Source organism: Lemur catta, chromosome 6, assembly GCF_020740605.2.
Source record: "Lemur catta isolate mLemCat1 chromosome 6, mLemCat1.pri, whole genome shotgun sequence".
Classification (NCBI taxonomy): domain Eukaryota; kingdom Metazoa; phylum Chordata; class Mammalia; order Primates; family Lemuridae; genus Lemur; species Lemur catta.
Genome location: NC_059133.1, coordinates 91185675 through 91206422, shown reverse-complemented (window position 1 = coordinate 91206422; position 20748 = coordinate 91185675). Strand labels below are relative to the sequence as shown.

At 36.3% G+C, this 20748-nt stretch overlaps 1 protein-coding gene across 1 annotated transcript in view; it reads right to left on the bottom strand.

The window, feature by feature from the left end:
* The window catches only part of A2M (alpha-2-macroglobulin), a 47923-nt gene that overhangs the window by 18873 nt on the left and 8302 nt on the right, over positions 1 to 20748 (bottom strand). Inside the window, exons 8-22 of the mRNA XM_045554372.1 lie at positions 19245 to 19365; positions 18195 to 18309; positions 17936 to 18045; positions 15985 to 16146; positions 13560 to 13787; positions 13253 to 13316; positions 11974 to 12116; positions 11206 to 11355; positions 7679 to 7846; positions 7119 to 7224; positions 5622 to 5742; positions 3731 to 3959; positions 2883 to 3009; positions 2452 to 2573; positions 1611 to 1662 (exon numbers count right to left, since the gene is read on the bottom strand). Of these exons, the coding sequence (XP_045410328.1) occupies positions 1611 to 1662; positions 2452 to 2573; positions 2883 to 3009; positions 3731 to 3959; positions 5622 to 5742; positions 7119 to 7224; positions 7679 to 7846; positions 11206 to 11355; positions 11974 to 12116; positions 13253 to 13316; positions 13560 to 13787; positions 15985 to 16146; positions 17936 to 18045; positions 18195 to 18309; positions 19245 to 19365 (2018 nt within the window). The remainder of the gene's footprint in view (positions 1 to 1610; positions 1663 to 2451; positions 2574 to 2882; positions 3010 to 3730; positions 3960 to 5621; positions 5743 to 7118; positions 7225 to 7678; positions 7847 to 11205; positions 11356 to 11973; positions 12117 to 13252; positions 13317 to 13559; positions 13788 to 15984; positions 16147 to 17935; positions 18046 to 18194; positions 18310 to 19244; positions 19366 to 20748) is intronic.

Here is a 20748-nt window from a genome sequence, read left to right as displayed (position 1 = left end):
GCTTAAAGAATAAATTTCAAATATTGTTACCACAAAAAATAAGTATTTGAGGTTATAGATATGCAAATTAGCTTTACTAATTATTTCACATTGTATTCATAAATCATAAGACCACTTTGTATGCCATAAGTACATACAATTATAAATTGTCAATTTACAATATAATTAAGTAAAAAAAAAAAGCAGACAAAAAAACTGTGCATACATATGCATACCTCCTCTGACTCAGGAATGTCACAGTTTGGCATCTACCCTAGGTACACTTGCATATGTACACAGGAGGCTATCATTATCATTAATTAATTAATTTTCTTTTATTGACAAATAGTTGGAAAAACCAATATGGGAAGGTTAAAAGACCAAGCAGAATTGTGATATATTGATATTATAGAATTAAAAGCAATTAAAAGGAATGATTGGACCTACAATTTAACATAGATAGATCTCCAAGACAGATTGATGAATATAAAATAAAGAGTTATAGAGTGAAAGTTATATAATTTGTGTAATACAATTTATGTAACATACACAAACATACATCTACACATATTATTTCTAAAAGTCCATGGATGATCTTTAAGGTATTGAAAAATATTAATGAGGGAGTGACATTAGCCTTTAATATGATGTTCTGTTTTGTTTTCTTAAAGGAGAATTTATTTGTATAATTACATGGGTAATTAAAATAAATTTTAATAAAATTGCTTGATGATTGGTACTGATGCCGAAAAGATAAATCAAAATGAATAACTCAGAAATGGAGAAGTCATCATAAAAGGATTGAGTAGTAAGCACTAAATGGACTTAAATGTAGAAATAAAGCTAAAGACCAGGAAATAATGTTTTTAGAACACATTTTACACATTAAGTCTTGACAACATAAAAAGCACAGTAAAAAGACATTAGTGGACAGACAGAGAAAGGCAACGAACATATGTATGATCTTGATTTGACATTGGTTTGGGGTGAGAACACATTGTGTTAGTACATTTCTTAGGGCACTAAATTTCTATAAATGTTTTTGTTTAGACTAGAAAATTCTTCACCAAGATAAAGTTATGGTTTTTCCTGTGAATTTTTTCAGTGCTTTTTCAAATGACTGATAGTGCATTAGGTACAGGATTAGCGTCAAACAAATATTAATATGATAATAATGGTAAAGACTACAACCACTCTTCCTTTGGGAAATAGCATGGTCACGTTATCAAATGATACTGTCTATGCAAAACTCAGTGTTGGAATAACCTGAGTTCAGCTATCCATATGTTATATTAGTAATTATTCAAGGAAATATACCCATGGGCAATATTCATTTTGACTTTACCCACTTTCTACCTATGCCCACACTCCACACTATTCAGGAAGACATTTTGGTGTTTACATAAGTGCTGCAAGAGATCAAGACTCAGAACGCGTGGGCTATGGATTTTCTCCCCATCAAATTACTTGGCCTCTCTAAGAACCGTTTTCTCATTTGTCAAATGTGCTGACGGCACTTCAGGTCTTACCTCATAGGGAAAGTGTAAAAATAATATACAAAAGTTCTTTGAACTTCAAATGCTATAAAATCTTTAGCCAATGTTTTTAAAGTTATGCTGGTTGACTCTTACCTGATGGACAAAGCAGGGAGTTGAATGTTACTTCCTTCTTTAGTCCTTCAGGCTTTAAGTAAAAGAAAGAGAAGTTAGAGGTGAGAATGGACCGACTTTCAGGACACATGTGTTGACAGGGGAACCACAGATTTCCAGATAGTGAAGAGAGGAATCTGAACTGTTTAATATAAACAAACTCTGTAAGTACAAGCGATATGAAGGGGACAGGTTGATACATGAGAAAGTAAAGGAAAGATTAAGAAAATATATGAAGGCCGGGCGCGGTGGCTCACGCCTGTAATCCTAGCACTCTGGGAGTCCCAGGCGGGTGGATTGTTTGAGCTCAGGAGCTCGAGACCAGCCTGAGCAAGAGCAAGACCCTGTCTCTACTAAAAATAGAAAGAAATTATATGGACAGCCAAAAAAATATATATATAGAAAAATTAGCCGGGCATGGTGGCACATGCCTGTAGTCCCAGCTACTCGGGAGGCTGCAGCAGAAGGATCGCTAGAGCCCAGGAGTTTGAGGTTGCTGTGAGCTAAGCTGACGCCATGGCACTCTAGTCCAGACAACAAAGGGAGACTCTATCTCAAAAAAAAAAAAAAAAAAAAGAAAAAGAAAAAAAATCAAGAGAAATAGATGATAGATGGGTAGGTAGGTAGATAAAAAAGAATGAATACTACTGTGAAATAGTTGTAATAATTATTGTATTACCCAAGTATATTATTGTTTTATTATTCTGGATATTATTGACCATATATTATTTAGGCCTTCTTATCTAAAAGTTGAAACCCCAGCTGTATTAAACATTGTTTTTTGTGACTCAGTGTGACCTGTCAAATGGGCAGGCTTACTTACTTCAACTAACAGGGGCTTGATGATTGTGTCTTTCTTTCCATATTCAGGGACTGTAGGCTTCTCAGTCCCACACAACTCTGAAGTCTCTAGTGCTTCTGCACTCACAGTAAAATTCACATTTCCTGAAAAAAAAGACCCAATAAAGATGAGTATCATTTTCCCCCTTCCTCCATGCCTCCAAACTCAAGATTTATAAATGTTCAATGCTCTGTTTTATTTTTGTTTTATAAAAACACTGGAGCAGGAATGGAAATATCATAAATGAGAGGCTAATGATACTGCGAATCCTTCTAGGAACCCTACAATGAAAGACAGAAAAATTATCGTACCATCTGGGGTCTTTTCCTGAGTAAAGTAGTGTTGAATATAAGGTTCCCATGGATATATACAATTTTTGAGTAGAGAATTATTTCTAGGGGTCTGCCCCTCACCTAGTGACTTTGGGGTTACTTCCCAGGACACAGTTTGCCGCCCGTTCCCACAGATGCAGTGAGACTCTTGTTCTTTCTCCACTGGGACAGCTAGGAATGCAGGAGTGGCTTCCAGGTGGACACTGACCTGAAACGACATAGGAGACAGATTAGAGGGAGAAGGAGACCAGAGGGAGAATGAGTTTGAAGTGAAGCATACTGAGGGACTGGTCAGATTTCAGGTTGCCTAATATTAATGATGATACAAACAAAGACCAAGCACCTTTAGTACATTTAGGTGGATCTGCCATCTAAATCTGAGTATTTTGGTTGCAACGTGCTCTTTCGTGTGGTGGGAACAAAGAGAGGAGAGGTGGTGATGGCATGCTGCTCTGTTTCTTTGGTCTGGAACCTTGCCCCTTTCCTTAGCTCTCCCAGCAGAGTATGTAAGATTTATAAAGAGTTATGGTTTCAGCAGAGGTAAGATGCTCACAAATAACTTTTAAAATTAGGTTTAATATGATGAATGAGCTATGAAAATTAAATATATGAGAATGTAGAGGCTGAAACCTTGAAGAATCTAAATAAAACATGAGGATGAAGAGTACTGATTTTTTGTTGTCTGTGTTAGAAATCTTCATATTACACAAACTACTGAACTTTAAACGGTTATGATAAGGGCTAGAAACTTGTTTTAAGTTGCAATTTGTTATTTGGAGATAGCAACTGTAACTCATATGACAAATGAATATCTGATAGTATTCTTCCTCTAGTTAGCACATATTGTACACAAGAGTTAGTACTCCTAGGCATGCAACTTTTAATTTACTCGACTGCTATCTTGTATACAATTAGAAAGAGTTCCTTACCCGGATGCATTTGGGAAGGTAGTTTAAGACAGTGGCCTTGAGTGTGAAGGCCTCTCCGCGGATCACAGAGTAGGGCATCGTGAGCTCCACAAAGAAGGGCTGGAAGGCTCGGAGAGAGGCAGTGGGAGAGAGACCAAGTCCAGTGTCTTGGGACAGGCAGAGGGCCCCTGCCTTCCACTCCGTGATGGTGTCAGGGACGGATACTCCTACCTCAGCCACACCTGATGAGCTGGGGAGGAGGGCAATGTGAAGAACAGAAAGAAAGCAGTTAAATAAATCCTTTCTGGGACGAGAACCCCTATAAATGATTCTGTTGTCATACTTGAGTGAACTCAATAGAAATATCAATAACTGAGAGTATGATCAAGGCTTGAGATGGGAATATATAGGTCTTCCCTTTCTTCCAATTCTGTTTTCAGTGCGAGTCTTTATCAGAATCTCCTCTATACATACAATTGTAGCATAATCTTTTACAGAAAAAATAGCTATAAACCTAACATGTAATTCAAGATTGTCCTTAAGTTCTTGTTCTAAAATGCTGTTCCACCGGAGCTGCTATATAGTTTTTAATTCTATTACTATTGTGCATAGTTGGCCTGACTGAATCTGTGCTTAAGATTGTTGACCAATAAAGGATCTTTTACACGTGTTTATCTCTGCAGTATTTGTTATATTTGGTCCTTATGCCCATTTTTTTTTTTTTTTTTAGAAATCTTAGAATTAGACTTGTGCAAAATTTCTTAGTTTTGATGCCATTTAATGCGACTTTGTAACCCAGTATTTACGTTAAACCACTCCTGAAAATACCAATGTGTTTAAAAGAAGTATTTCAGTACTGAAAAATTAGCCAAGAGCTCCCAGTTTCTCCCTGGAAGGGGTTTGTTTACACACTTTCTCAGTTGCTGCCTGAGGTTGGCTTCTAACTAGCTGGCATCTGGGAACAGAAAGGCCAGGTAAACAAGAGACCTCTAGGAGACTGAAAAGGAGTTTGGGAACTTCCCGTCTTCCATGCCCTCCCTACTCCCTTCCAGTGATAAAATCCAGACTCCAGGTTTTCTCTGGAAGGAGTGTGCTCACACTCCTTGATGTTCACACTGTTGGTGGGAATATAAATTGGTACAGCCATTGTGGAAAACAGTATGAAGATTCCTTAAAAAACTAAAAATGAAACTACTGTATGATCCAGAAATCCCTCTTCTAGGTGTATACCCAAAGGCAATGAAACAGGCACCTTAAATATACACACTCTTGTGTTCATGGCAGCATTATTCACAGTAGCCAAGATAGAGAAACAGCCTAAATATCCATCCATGGATGAATGGATAAAGAAATTGTGGGGTGTGTGTGTGTTTGTATAATGTAATATTATTCAGCCTTAAAAGAAAAAAGATCCTGCCATTTGTGACAATATGGATGAACCTGGAGGACATTATGTTAAGTGAAATAGACCAGACACAGAAAGAAAAATAATACATGATCTCACTTGTATGTGTAATCTAAAAGAAATTGAACACATAGAAACAGAGAATAGAATCATGAGAGTGTGGTGGGGAGATGCAGCAAAGGCTACAAAGTCATAGTTATGTAGGATGAATAAATCTAGAGATCTAAGGTACAGCATGAAGGCTATAGTTATAATATTATATTGTATACTGGAAATTGGCTAAGAGGATAGATTTTGAGGTGCTCTTGCCACACACACAAAAACAGGTAACAATGTGAGATTATAGATGTTAATTTTCTTGATTGCAGTAATCATTTTACTATATGTATATTAAAACATTGTGTTGTACACCTTACATATATACAATAAAAACAGGAAAATTAGCAAAAATTGAACATAGTGAGGGATCTATATTGTTGCATCTTGCATATAAAGGAAGTTACTTACTCCACCACCACCAAATCCCAGATCCATGTCTCAGGGAAGTACTTTCGTACAGTCTCTGTGTGAGCCTCTTCATCATGTATCATATTTGCACGTTCATGGCCTCTGTGCCCTCCCTCTGCTTCTACAGTGGGTGAGGGAGAAGACACGAACAATAAGCATTAAAACTAAAGCTTATGAGAGATTGTAATAGGTGCCATCAAGACATAAAGAGTGATGAAACAGAAACCAGGAGAGCGTGCTTGGGTGGTTAGGGAAAGCTTCTTTGAGGAGGTAATGTTCCAGCTGAATTCTGAAGAATTAGAATAAGCTAGGAGTGAGCTGGGGGAAGAGGATCATAAGCAGAGGATATAGAGACCAGGCAGAAAGAGCCTTGGATTGCCTGTGGAGAGGAAGGGCTGCGGAGTCCTGTGAGGCTGTGCCGTTATGCTAGGCGGAGAGTCCTATGACATGGCGTTGGGAGGAGAGCAGGAGTCAAAGTTTCCATTGGTGTGTTTCTCAGTCATGACACAGACTTTATGGCAGTGGCTCTGGGAAACAGTTTACAGGAGTGAAAAGATCAAGGATAAAAAAGCCTCTTTATTCCATATTGTGTCAGAACCAGAGTTTGGTTCTTTTACCCTGTTCACCTTCTGCTAAGGGTACGCTGGTAAATATTTAATGATCAAAGCCCTGGAAAAAAATAGTGCATATATATATATATATGTGTGTGTATATATATATATATATGTATATATATATACTTGTACATATGTCAGTTTACTCTAAATCTTACTGATAAAGGATTATAGAATATAATTTATAAATAATGTCAATATATACAATAATCTTTGTAACACATTCCATATAGTGAATTGATTCTCACTGAATGTTTTTCTTATATTTTGAACCTCTTTTGTCTGCACTCAACTTATCCTTAACCATGATTTGACAATATGAGAGTATAAACACTTGATTACTATCTGATTCATCAGCGAAGTAGCTCACATCATTGATGAATGCTTGTGGTTCTCACATGAATATTGGCTGATGTTTTGGGGAAGTTGAAGAGCTGTTTTACTTGACTGATGAGAATGTAGCTCTATTTTGTGAACATTTCTATTTCTGTTTACATTGATTCTAGCTATATGTCTGGAAGCTTTTCCTTCCCTTTTCAACCTCACACATCTCCATTTACCAGAAGCTAATTCTTCATGAATGACATCTGATTCCTCAAGCAGAGTTAATACTTTCTTTTACTTTGCATATTTGTACCTCTCTTATAGGACTTTTTACAATCTGCCTTGTACTGTTGCCAGCGTGGTGTATGTGGATGGCCTGATACAATCAGAAGATCTGGGTTTATATTGTTATGTGACCTTCAATGGATCGTCAACAAGAACCATAATATATATGAATTACAAGTCCTTTTTTGGTTAATTTTATTACCTTTTACCTTTTTACAAATTCTTTTATTTGGTTAAGTATATTAGGAAATTAATTTTTTATTCATTTTTTTACCTGAATAAGCTAGAACTTTAGATGTCCGCATCTCATAATGTTCAGGCTGTGGACATACTTTGGGTTTACGAATCTTTGAGTTGGTGAATACCTTTAAGCCCATATCCTGTAAAGGAAATTATCACCTAATCAGTACACATATATTATATATAGGTGCATACTTCTTTTCATTGAATTTGACAGACAATCCAGTTAGCTTAATATTAAACTTTTAATTTTCACATCTGTAGAAGAGATATTAGAGTACTTATAGAAGTCGTTTCATTCTCTTCCTTGAGTTCTTTCAACAGTAATTATTTTATATATGTGATATTTAAAAATATCACAAAGTAATGAATTTTGATAAAAAAGAAAACTTGATTAATAGTTCCAAAAGTTCCAGTTCCATTTTATAGATTTTAGCATTTCCGCTACTATTAGTGACCTTGGAGAAGTCACTTGATCTTTTTATGTCCCATTATCTTCAACCATGATATGAAGGCATTAAACTAAATAATTTTTTCCATATACAATATTTTAAGAACTGTAAAAGCTGACCATCCACAATGAGAGGAATTTACCTGTAGGAAGCTGTACATATCTTTTTCATTTGTATTTGATACTGGGGAATATGTTATTCCATTAATATGGATGGTGTAACCATGGACACAGTCTCCATCGTCTTCCTCCTGCTGATTCAATCCTGTGGGGAAGCCAGTGAGGTCCTTCACTGGTAGCAGGTTATAAACCTGTACAAATGCAAAGGACAAAAAACCAAATTTATTTGCAGTTTATTTTTTTTAAGTTCAAGGAGGAAAGAACAAGAATAATCACTATCTTTCTTTCTTTGAGTGCTCTCATTGCTTTGACAATTTATAGAGAGGATATGGATCATTTTCTCTAAAAACTATTGTCATTTTGAAGATGTTTAACCAAAACACTCTCATCTAAGTACTCAAGGGTCATAATATTTTGTTACACAGTTCAGAGGCAAACACTGGACTCAAAACTAGAATGAAATATAACTATATTAATTGAGAAATTTAGGTCTGCTATATTTGAGATATTGCACAAAGCTTTATAATAGATTGTTTTCCCTCATCTTGTGATTGGCAGCTGACTCAGTATGTAACAAAGTTAATGGACATATGTTCTAAACAGGCACATGAATAAATATCTATTCTCTACATAGGACAGGATAATTATTCATGGAAGCAAAATGCTCCAGTTTTTGACACAATACATAAAACTTTATCATATACTGGACATGATGCTTTCAGATTCATTTGAAGGGGAAGAGTAAGACAGACATAAAAATGTTGATAGGTGCACTGTATTACATTCATAGGGGTTGTAAATTGATTGACAAAAATAGATTAGCAAGGTGAGTAGTGGGATGAAATTAGACATTTTCTCAAAGGCAGCTCCCTTTTAAAACTTCCCATCTCCCCTCCCTGCTTTATTCTTCTGCAAGGCACATCATTATTGGCTGTCTCATCTATGAGAATGCATGTTACAGGAGACGTGGGTTTTGGTCTTTCCAGTAGTACACTAGATTCCCAGCACTTAGTATAGTACCTAGAACATAGTAGGCATTAAATAAATACAGTTGACTCTTGAACAACAATGGGTTTGAACTGTGTGGGTCCACTGATATGTGGATTTTCTTTCACCTCTGCCAATCCCTGAGACAGCAAGACCCACCCCACTTCCCCTCCTTCTCAGCCTACTCAACGTGAAGATGATGAGGATGAAGAACTTGAAGATTCACTTCCACTTAATGAATAGTAAATACATTCTCTCTTCCTTATGCTTTTCTTTCTTTCTTTTTTTTTTTTTTTATTGAGACAGAGTCTCGGCTCTGCTGCCCGGGCTAGAGTGAGTGCCGTGGCATCAGCCTAGCTCACAGCAACCTCAGACTCCTGGGCTCAAGCGATCCTCCTGCCTCAGCCTCCCGAGTAGCTGGGACTACAGACATGCGCCACCACGCCCGGCTAATTTTTTTTTGTATATATTTTTTTAGTTGGCCAGATAATTTCTTTCTATTTTTAGTAGAGACGGGGTCTCGCTCTTGCTCAGGCTGGTCGCGAACTCCTGACCTCGAGCGATCCACCCGCCTCGGCCTCCCAGAGTGCTAGGATTACAGGCATGAGCCACCGTGCCCGGCCAACCTTATGCTTTTCTTAATAACATTTTCTTTTCTCTAGCTTACTTTATTGTAAGAATACCATATATAATATATGTAACATATAAAATATGTGTTAATCAACTATTTATGTTATCAGTAAGGCTTCTAGTCAAAAGCGGGCTATAAGTAGTTAAGTTTTGGGGGAGTCAAAAGTTATATTCAAGATTTTTGACTGTGCAGGGGGTCAGTGCCCATAACCCCCACAATGTGCAAGGGTCAACTGTATGCATTGAATGAATGACTTACACTACTAGGGGCAAAGTGTTTAATGAGTAAAATAACTAACCAAGGATTAAAAGAAATTACTGTTCTAACCCAGGTGTACTACTAAGTACCCAAAAGCTTCTGCTTTATTATTAATAAGTTAAATAGGATTTTCTGCCTTATCTATCCATCAAGGTTGTTATAATTGATAAAGTACCTTAGAAGTGTAAAATTCTTACACAAATGTAAAACATTAATGTTATTTTTCTACACATCTTCTTGCTCCCACTATTGATACATAGTTAATCCTTCCTTTAGAAGTATTCTAACATTTTCAATTAAAATCTTGTTAGAAGAACCAATAAGTATTTTCTAGTTTCTCTTTTAAGGAAGTAAAAATATAAAATTTCCCTTTGTAAAATTTTGATAGTAGAAAAAGTTTCAATAAAAGGTTATTTCAATTGGCCTCATATTGAAAATTTGAAGATATGAGGAAACTGTTATTAGTACATGCTAAGTAGTTTCTTGTTCCACTTCAACATACCTTCTTTGCTATATCTTCTATTAACCCCATATTTTAAAATATTTCATTTATCAATATCAACTATCATATAGTAATTCATTTTTCCTAAATTTTTCATCAGAGATAATACATGCCTTCCTTCAGAAATTGTATTCAGCTTGGGACAGCCATTGTTTCAGTTGATATAATTCTTATAAAAACAGAAATTTGACATTTCATTTATGCTGTGTGGTCTCAGAGCAGGTAAATGTTTCACTTTTGTTATGCTTTTTGAAATGTTAAAACTAGGTTGGAAACTCCTATTAATGGTTTCATGGAGCTCTGGGATTTCAGGGACTTTGGATAGTGCATGTTTTCTCTTTTTACATTATATATATATATATACACACAAACACACACACAAAATATACAATATATAATATACATATATAAACATTTATGAATGACCTCCCTGATTGTTCAATTAGAATTAATCCTTTCTTTTATTTTGCATATCTGCATCTCTCTTATAGCACTTTTCACAATCTGCCTTGTTTTTTCTCCAGCTTGCATATATAATGTCTTGACACATGAGATTTGGGTTTGTATAGTTATGGGAACTTAATTTGATTCACAAGTCCTTTTTTTGGTTTTTTTTTGAGACAGGGTCTCACTCTGTCCTTCAAGCCGGGGTACAATGGCATCATCATAGCTCACCGCAACCTCAAACTATTGGGCTCCAGTGATCCTCTGGCCTCAGCCTCCTGAGTAGCTGAGAATACAGGCACATGCCACCATGCCCGGCTAAATTTTTTTTATTTTTCTTAGGGATGGGGTCTCACTATGTTGCCCAGACTGGTCTCAAATTCCTGGCCTTAAGCTATCCTCCAGCCTTAGCCTCCTTTGCTGCTAATTTTTTTGGTCACATTTTATATTTAAAAATTCTTTTATTCATTTCAATATGCTGTGTGAGGCAATAAATTTTTTATCAATCTTTTTACCTGCAAAGGCTAGTAGTCTACCTCTGTGTGTGTGTGTGTGTGTGTATATACACATACATCTTCTTCACCAAAGAAAACATGAATGAGCTCAAAACTACTAACCCCTAGGTAAACATAATTTTAATAGATCTTATCCCCCTCAGATAGGCATTTCTCCTTGCTCTGAGCCCCTCGCGTGGCCCTTCCTGATCCCGCATGCTGCCGGGAACTCACGGAGGACGGGGAGAGCTCAGCCTCGGGCTTCATGAGCAGCACGCTTTGGTCCACCGCACGGAGGGCGCAGACCGACTGCGGAGAAGCTGTGACTCGCAGGTGGGCGTGTGAGCTTGGGAAACTTTGGGCTGGGCTAAAGCTCAAATTCACCTGTGAAAGTGGGGAAAAAGGTCAGAAACAGAAATCTACTGACTTAACCACGCATATCCCCGCATTTTCTGAGTGTTCCTCCCATTCAGCGCAGAACCACTTTGACTCCGGTCAAGGTGGCTGGCGTTATGTCAATCCTGAGGCTTTTTGTCCCCTGCAATTCTCTTTCATTCTCAAGAATTGGTTGAGCCATTATAATAATTTCTAGTTATTCTTAGACATTACTAATTACGACATCATTTTTTACCTTTGATACACGGTGAGGTGCTTGTTAACTGCAGTTGGAATGCACATGGGTCTAGGTGCTCTTGTGTTTCTCTTTTGTAGTCTTAAAAACTCGCTCATATATTTCCCAACGTTTCATCAAAGATGAAGGGAGCAAGGTACTCTGAACTGTGTCATTTGGTAAGGGACAAAGTACTAGGAGGATTTTGAGAGTTGTGCACTAGGAGTCAAGTGGCAGGGCTTCTCTTTGTTGACTCTGCCATTATCTGGCTCAATGTCTCTGGGCAATTTGTGTAATCCTTTTGGTTCCAATGCTCACATGTATACAATGAATGATAATGATAGTAACTTCTAGTTTGATATGTTGAAAGGCTTATGATATAAAGCCCTCACCTTGTTGGCCAGACAATTTTCAACTTCATACTTTGCAGAATCCCCAATCACTTCCCCGTCAGGTAAAATAGCATAGATGAGCAACCGAGCAACGGGAGCAATGTCTGACCCCACAGGGACTGACACAGGAAAGTGGCCTTTCACTGGAGCAGGGAGAATGAGAGGAAGCAATCACGAGTTAGACCTCTCTTCAGGGCTGACATGAAATTATTTTGTTGTACGAAGGCATTTTAGGAGGCTGGTCTGGTTAGTGAGTGTTTGTGTTAGTAGATAGAGAAAATAGACAGCAGATGCAGTAAATGAAGGACTGCAAATTTTAGTTTTAGGAAAAACTTTATCAAAGCCCCCTTTCCTCTCATAAATCATATACTGTATTAATTTCTCGCCAATTTTAAGTTGTAGCTCTCACCTATATAAGGCTCTGATGCTATCTAAGGGTATGGAGACATCCATTTTGCTACCATTTGATCTAGATCTCACATTAGAACAGGGAAATAGAACTTGAAGTTATAAGATATAATAGGAAGAGTTTAACACATTGTATTTATGGTTATATCCTCTTTAACCATTTATGAAGAAAATACTCTATTTTTTCTCCTTAAGAGAAATATTATGCTCCTTTGAAAGTTATTTTTTGATGCCTACGTAGATTCTTTAGAGGTTGCATTAAGCTTCCCTAAGTCAACTTTGGTGTTTCTGTGTTATTATGAAGAGGGAGCAAAAGAGTAGTTCACTGATAGTTTTCTAGTAAGTCATCTTTTAGATCCCAGTAGACTAGGAGCAACCTTCAAAGGTTTATATTGCTACATATTTGTCCATGGGGAAAGTCCAATTCAGTAGTGCCCAATTTAACTCTTTACAAATCATAACTGTTTTCAAAGGGAAAATGAGATATTTATAAAGATATAAGTGACTCAACATAAGAATACATCCCAAAACTTTACCTTTCCTCCTCCCCATTCTCTAAAACAATTCTCAGATGTCTCCCATTTTGAGAAGAGGGTCCAAGAATATTTGTGATTTAAAAATTTGGAATAAGCATAGATTGTGTATGACAACTTTTAATAATCCAAACAGAACATGCTGAAGAGAAAACCCCCAGATATTTGATCAAGGATGTAAAAAAAGAAACATTATTGCTTTCCCTCCCTCAACTTCTTCTTTATTGTGATTAGATAGAAATGATCTCTCTTTACTAGAAAGTGTTTCTGATGTTTCTGTAGTGAAACGTTGAAGTGTCAGAATGGACACAATTCCATACGATTATGGAAATACTCACTATCTCCCTGCTCCACAGGCAGTACATGAGTTCCAGTTCGGACAATGCCTCCCTTTGCCATTATCTGAAAAAAAAGGAAATAAAAAGAAATTTAATGTGCCTGGCAGAGATCTTATTCCAGGCTTGCTCCAATATGCTTGCTTTATTGAGCCCCTGCCAGCAATAATTAGCCCCAAGAGAAGTCCAACTTTCAAAAGGAACATGCATAAGAAGTTAAAGTGGTGATGCCCAAAGAGCTTCATAATTACCTGCCCCGGCAGAGAGGTTTTATCTACAGATAAGTCAATGCAGTGACCTCTCTTCTCACCAGATAATAGAAGACAAGCTCCTTCAGCTCCTGCAGGACCTGTGCGTTTAGAATATAATGTGCCTGGACTGCCTGAGTTTGGTCACAGGGCAGTTCACCAGGGATGGGCTCGAGGTGCACAAAGCTCTTGCTTATGGAGAATACAAGATTGGCAGTGTGATATGCCTCTTCATTTTCTTCTGACACCCAGTGGTAGCCATAACAGACATTCTGATCCTTGTGTTTGACCTAATGAATTAGGAAAGCAATGTTATTTTATAGATTATATGTCATAAAGAATAAATATACTCCTGAAACCGTATAAGTTCACTGTCCTCCCTTAACTAGACATATTTCCCTCCACAATAAAAAGTGAGAGAAGGGCTCCTTATTTTATTTATCTGTATCAAATGAGGCATGATTTGTGCTTTTACACTGCAGAGGCTGCCACGGTTGGGATTTACATTTCTGAAGAGCATAAAAGGAGGCTTCCTTTGATCTGATTAACTTGTTTGAAATTTCTTTGTCTACTTTACTTATGCAGATAGAGACACTGGTGCTATGAAACCTCATTGAGGAGAGTAAATCATATTAAGAAACTGCTTCAGAAACTAGCTGTCTCTTTTATGATGGGTTTGACATGGGTATTATGAATGAATGAAATATTACAACCTCAGGGGTCTGAGAAAACATTGGTAAAAAGCATCGATTTAAGAGCCGAGTTGGGAATTAGCTGAAATCTACCTCTCCTGGGCTATCTTAGGCTGATTATTTTTCATGCTTTCTGCCGTTCTGGATTCTTATGCCTCATAGGTCCTATTGAGTTGTATTTTCAACTTTTCTTCATGTAGAAGTTGGTCCTTAACCCTTTTAAGGCTTCCCCTACCTTCCTCCACAGCTGCCAAATAGCATGAGTGCATCCTTATGCCAGCAAAACACTTTGTTCATATCTCAATATGTGTTCTAGTGATAACATATATATGGCCACCAGAAAGAGGGACCATTTAAAGATAATATTTTCATTGTCAGGACTAGCACAGTGCCTGGCACATAGAAAGCATTCAAGACACTTCTTGATTGATAAGTGAATAAACATTCAAATTTGAGTCATTGGAGGTATGGGATTTTAGACCACCTATTTAAAGCTAAATCAATAAAACATATTATTTATTTTTTCTTTATACCAAATGAGGCAGGGTTTTTCTAGTATTATGATATGTAATATATAGTGTAGCTATGTATATCTATAAACATATACCTATATCTCTATTGATAAATAGAAGACTGTATGCTATACAAAACAAGTTATATAGGTATAGATGGGTCATCTGGAGAAAATTAAAAAGCAAGACAAAAATACTGTAAAACAATTTATGGAGTATGTATTTGTGAAACTAAATGCTAATTATGTTAAAATTGGCTTTTAAAATAAAAGTATTTAACAGTTAATGGGCAGTTACTAAGTACTTTAATATGTATTATTTCATTTAATCTTCATAACAACCCCAAGAGTTAGATATTAATATTGTACCCATTTTACAGGTAAGGAAATGAAGCATAGAGGTTTTAGTTATTTTCCCTTAACATACAGTTGAGTCAGCATTTTTAATTACTTGATTTTGATTCTGGAACTTATACTTTTCAAAAAATTGTGATAAAAACAAAATGCAAAATGATCATCTTCATAATTTTTTAGTGTACAGTTCGATAGTATTAAGTATATCTGTTGTGCAACATAGACCTTTCATTTTGCAAGACTGAACCTCTATACTCATTAAACAGCAAACCCCTATTTCTTTTACTCCCCAGCCTCTGGAAACCACCATTCTATTTTCTGTCTCTATGACTTTGACTACTTTAGGAACCTCATATAAGTAGAATCATATAGCATTTGTCTTTTTGTGACTAGCTTATTTCACTAAGCATAGTATCCTCAAGGTTCATCCATGTTGTAGCATGTGATAGGATTTCCTTCCCTTTTAAGGCTGAATAATGTTCCATTGTATGTATATCCCACATTTTGTTTATTCATCTATTGGTGGACATTTGGGTTACTTCCATGTCTTGGCTATTGAGAATAGTGCTGCTATGAACATGGGTATGCAAATATCTCTTCAAGACCCTGCTTTCAATTCTTTGGTAAGGTTGCTGGGTCATATAGTAATTCCATTTTTTAATTTTTGAGAAACTGCTATACTGTTTTCTATAGTGACTACACCATTTTACATTCCTACCAGCACTGCTAAAGTAGAATTCACACTTTTAGCCACATGAAAATACTGCCTCCCTTTCATAAACTCATAAAAAGTTGACCTTAAATTGGTTTCTAACTCCTAGTTTTTTCTCTCCATAGGACTAAACACAATTTGGAAATTTCATCACTTTTTAAGTTGCAACCATGTTTTTGAGGCTACTTCATGCCATTGGTAACTTCTTTCTAACTTACCCTAACAGTAAGAGAGGTGCCCACAACATTGGTGGTGTTGATGGAGAACTGCACCAGGCCATTCTCATCTGTGGTAGCATTGGATCTGTAGTTAGCTTCATTTGCTGTGATGAAGATGATTTTATTTGGCATAGGGACACCTTTCCCGTCCACTAGGCGCACCTGAAAATTAAAAGCTGTGGGTCAGTTATATGGATAATAACTAATAGGCACCAACCATATTCATTTTGTCACAAATATTTTTTGAGTGCCTCTTACATGTTGAATACAGTTCCAGGCATTGAGGATATAGCATTGAACAAAACAAAGTTCCTTTCATTACTGTCTAATAAAAGAGACAGATGCTAAGTGAATGCAAAAATAACATACACTGATTTAGTAGTAATCAATCCTAAGAAGAAAAATAAAGCAGTTTGAAGGGATAGAGAGCAATAGGAATAACAATAGGGATGACCAGAAGGACGCATTCTAGATATTTTGGAAATACTGTGTGTTATATATAACTCTTAGAGAGTCATAGAGCACAAAAGTAATACAGTAATGAAAATTTTAATACATTAGTCACATTTATTTGAGCCCCAAACACTTATTTTGGGGTGGACCATTAACTCCCTAGGATTAGTGTCTTGAAGCATCATACTTGCACAAGTAAGCAATTGCTAACACAGTGTGCTTCTCTAGTTGTTCTATCTATGGTGTCTGCTTCTCAACCTGGACTTTCAACCATTTGGAAGGTTGGCAGATTTTATGACACATTTCCCACGTGAAAAATGTAAAACTGAAAAGAGTCACACAGTATCAAATAAGGCCTAACACCAAATATTATTGCTAATAGTGAACTCAGCAGATGAATAGTCCAATCAGATTGTAAAGATGAAGGCTCTTTTTCACTATGAGCTACTTTTGGTAGTAGGAAGTACAACAGGCTGATTTGCATCAGTATTCATAACTGATTAACAAAATCTAAGTTTGCCAGTGAAATGTTGACTGCAAGTACAAAGATAAAAATGTGCACAAAATTCTGATTCTTTTCAAGTGAGAGTGTCTTATGACAAATAGGATGGTTATTTAATAGCAATGAAATATAAAAAAGTAAAATGTACCTCTGAGCAATTTAAAAGTGGACTGCACTTTCATTTTAGGAAGTGTCCAAAGTTTCTGAAAATGTTTTGCTGTCATAACATAAGCTCTCTACTATTTGTGCCCTCCATAGCTGAAATCCTGAAACCTTTCTATCAAGAACATGTTACACAGCAATTGCACATTGAGGTACTTGCAACTGCCATTCCAGACTTCTGAATCAGAAAGGTCCATTTGTACATCTGCTTACAATAGAAAAATCACAATGAAAGATATTTTGGTAGATTTGTATGAAAATGTATAAGTTAAAAATCTGGAAACCTTAAATGGCAGTATTTTAACCATGGGTTTACTGTTTTTAAAAATAAACTTGTCATTATAGAAAAGCAATGTAAATATAATACCCACAAAAGAAACACTAGATATAGTAGAATCTTTAATATTTCAAAATAAAAATTAAAAGCACCTACCCACCCATTTCCTTACAAAGTTAGTGTTAGAAGGATAGTATAAATAAATGGTCAACATAAAATTCGAGATTCCTATGAGAAAATGTCTTGAAAACAGAGACTGCATGGTAAACCATGAAAAGGAAATTGAGTGATATCATACAATACTGTTCCAAAGGTGATTAAAAAATCCTACTAATTTTGATAGGACTTTAGAACAATTTTATATATTTCATATACAAATTTACACAGCAACACATCTAGTTTTATGTGGCTTTATCCCTTTGGTTATATTAATCAAACTTTTGTAATGTTTTATCAATTGATAACATTAATCAGCTATGGTTTAAGCAGAAACTACACCTATTGTACTAATTAGGTGACAGTACATGGGTTCACCAGTGAACTGTAAAATACTTCACCTGCCCAAAGAAAGGGATCCCTTGTCTAAAGTATGGGTCTACTTTCACAAATGAGAGTTTGGTTATGATTCTTGTGATTTCAGTGGATCCTACTCCAGTTAATTCCACTCCTGAAAAAGAAGAAAAACAATAAATTTGTTTTTGGAAGGGCGATGTCCCTGAACTTCTTATACTACCTCCTCCCTTACAATTTATAATTTGACTAAAAAGTTACATTGATGTCCATTGTTTTTCTCCCATACCCATGTGGTATACAAACCTGTTCCTTCTTCTTTGATATTGGCCTCCACGTGAAGTTCCATTTTATACCCTTGCCTCTTCAGCTGGAAGGCCTTGGTGTTTACTTGCTGAGAGAAGCAGCCATGGCTGTTCAGCTAAGAGGGAAGAAAATAAAATACAAAACCGGCATATATTATTCTGCACAGATCAGTGGTCAGTTAATCTGATGGGATTCTTTTTGGGAGAGCATAATCTTGGTATTTTCTATGATGAGGACACAATACTTTTTCTCTAGGGACTAAACATTATTACCTTTCACAACAATACATCATGTGTTGTGACAGGTGTATAACTGACAGGTGTATCCCCACATATCTGAAATTCCCTAGAGAGAATGAGATAGAAATGGCTTAAACATTTTCGGGTAATCTTTTTATTGAGGCATAATATTTGTACATATTTATGGGGTACATTGATATTTTGTTGTAAGAGTAGAATGTGTAATGATCAAGTCAAGTTATTTAGGATGTCCATCACCTGGAGTACTTACCATTTTTATTTGTTGAGAACATTTCAAGTTCTGTCTACTAGCTATTTTGAAATATACAATACATTGTTACTAACTATAGTCACACTACTCTGCTATCAACCATTAGAACTAAGTCCTCATCAAAGTCTAATTCCTCCTCCTGTGATATACAGGTGTGGTTGGGAAGTGGCCACCTATCTGGGAACTGTGTTCTCCACCTCCTTGGCATCTAGGTGGGGCCAAGTGACAGGTTCTTGCTCACAGAAAGAGAGCAGAACTGCCATTCTAACCAGCCAAGGCAATTAAGAGGTATATGTTTTTTCTGCTTCCTTTGTAGAAGTTGATGCTCAAGGAGGTTTTGGATAGTTCAACTTCTGTCATTCTGGAACATTGACAATGGGCAATTACAAGAAATAATTTCTATTTTGCTAAGTTGATGATTTTTTAAAATTACAATGGCTGGCATGGAAATCTCTTCCTGAGTTAGCACCATGTTGCAACTCACTGCTTGTCAACAAAGCCTTTATTATTATTTCCTAGGAGGAAGAATTTTCAACCTACTTGTTGATGAAATGTCTCACAGAATGCCTGTGACTCTTCACCAAAGCAGGTGGAAGGGTTATTATACTTTCTGCAGATGTTCACAGTCACACGTCCTGGGACAGGCTTCCCATAGGTGTATCTGTCATGAGAACATTTCCAAATGAATCAAAGCAGACATTGAACATCATCCCTGTTTCCTACCTATTTATATTTAAATTTCCCCTTTAGCTTTCGTACATCCCCCCTCTGTACTTCCTTCTGCTCTCTGCAAGGATCACACAATATTGAGGGCAAGAGTCACTAATCACTCTTCTCTTTTAGAAATCTCCAGTGCAACATGCTAAAATTTACTAGATTCTTCTTTTTATCATATCTTTTTCTTCCTTGATTGCTTTTTAATTTTATCTTAGAAAATGTCTTTCTTAATACAAAAGCTAAACCTGTCCTTAAGAGAAAAACATCTTTATACCTATACCATGCCATTTTGGTTACAATAGCCTTGTGGTATAATTTGAAGTTAGGTGATATGATGCCTCCAGATTTTTTCTTTTTGCATAAGATTGTTTTGGCTATTCACGTTCTTTTGTGGTTCCATATAAAGCTTAGGATTAATTTATCTAGTTCTGTGGAAAATGACATTGGTATTTTGATGGGAATTGCATTGAATTTGTAAATCACTTCAAGCAGTATGGATATTTTAACAATGTTGATTCTTGTAATTCATGAGAGTGGGATGTTTTTCCATTTGTTTGTGCGATGAAAGAAGATTGCTGTCATCTGTGTTTGTAGTTGTCCTCCTTGTAGAGATTCTTTGCTTCCTTGGTTAGGTATATTCCTAGGTATTTTATTTTATCTATAGTTAATGTGAATGCTATTGATTACTTTATTTGACTCTCAGCTTGACCGTTATTAGTATATAGAAATGCTACCAATTTGTGTACATTGATTTTGTAACCTGAGACTTTGCTGAATTTATTTATCAATCCCAGGAGTCTTCTGGGGGGAGTATTTAGGGTTTTCTAGACACAAGATCATATCATTGGAAAACTGGGATAGTTTGAACTCCTCTTTCCCAATTTGGATGCCCTTTATTTCTTTCTTTTGCCTGATTGCTCTAGGTAAGACTTCCAGTACTATGTTGAATAGAAGTGGTGACAGTGGGCATCCTTTTCTTGTCCCAGTTCTTAGTGGGAATGCTTTTAATTTTTCCCCATTTAGTATATTTGGCTATGGTTTATGAGTGGAAAAATAAAATGTGGTATATATATGTATATATATACCATGGAGTATCACTTAACTATAAAAAGGAATGAAATAATGCCTTTTCCAGCAACTTGAATGGAACTGGAGAACATTATCCTAAGCAAAGTATCACAGGAATGGAAAAAAAAACATATGTTCTCACTAAAAAGTGGGTGCTAACCTATGGGTATACACGGTCATATAGTTGGTATAAAGGACATTGGAAACTAAGAAGGGGGAAAGGCGGGAGTGGGGTGAAGGATATAAACGTACCTATTGG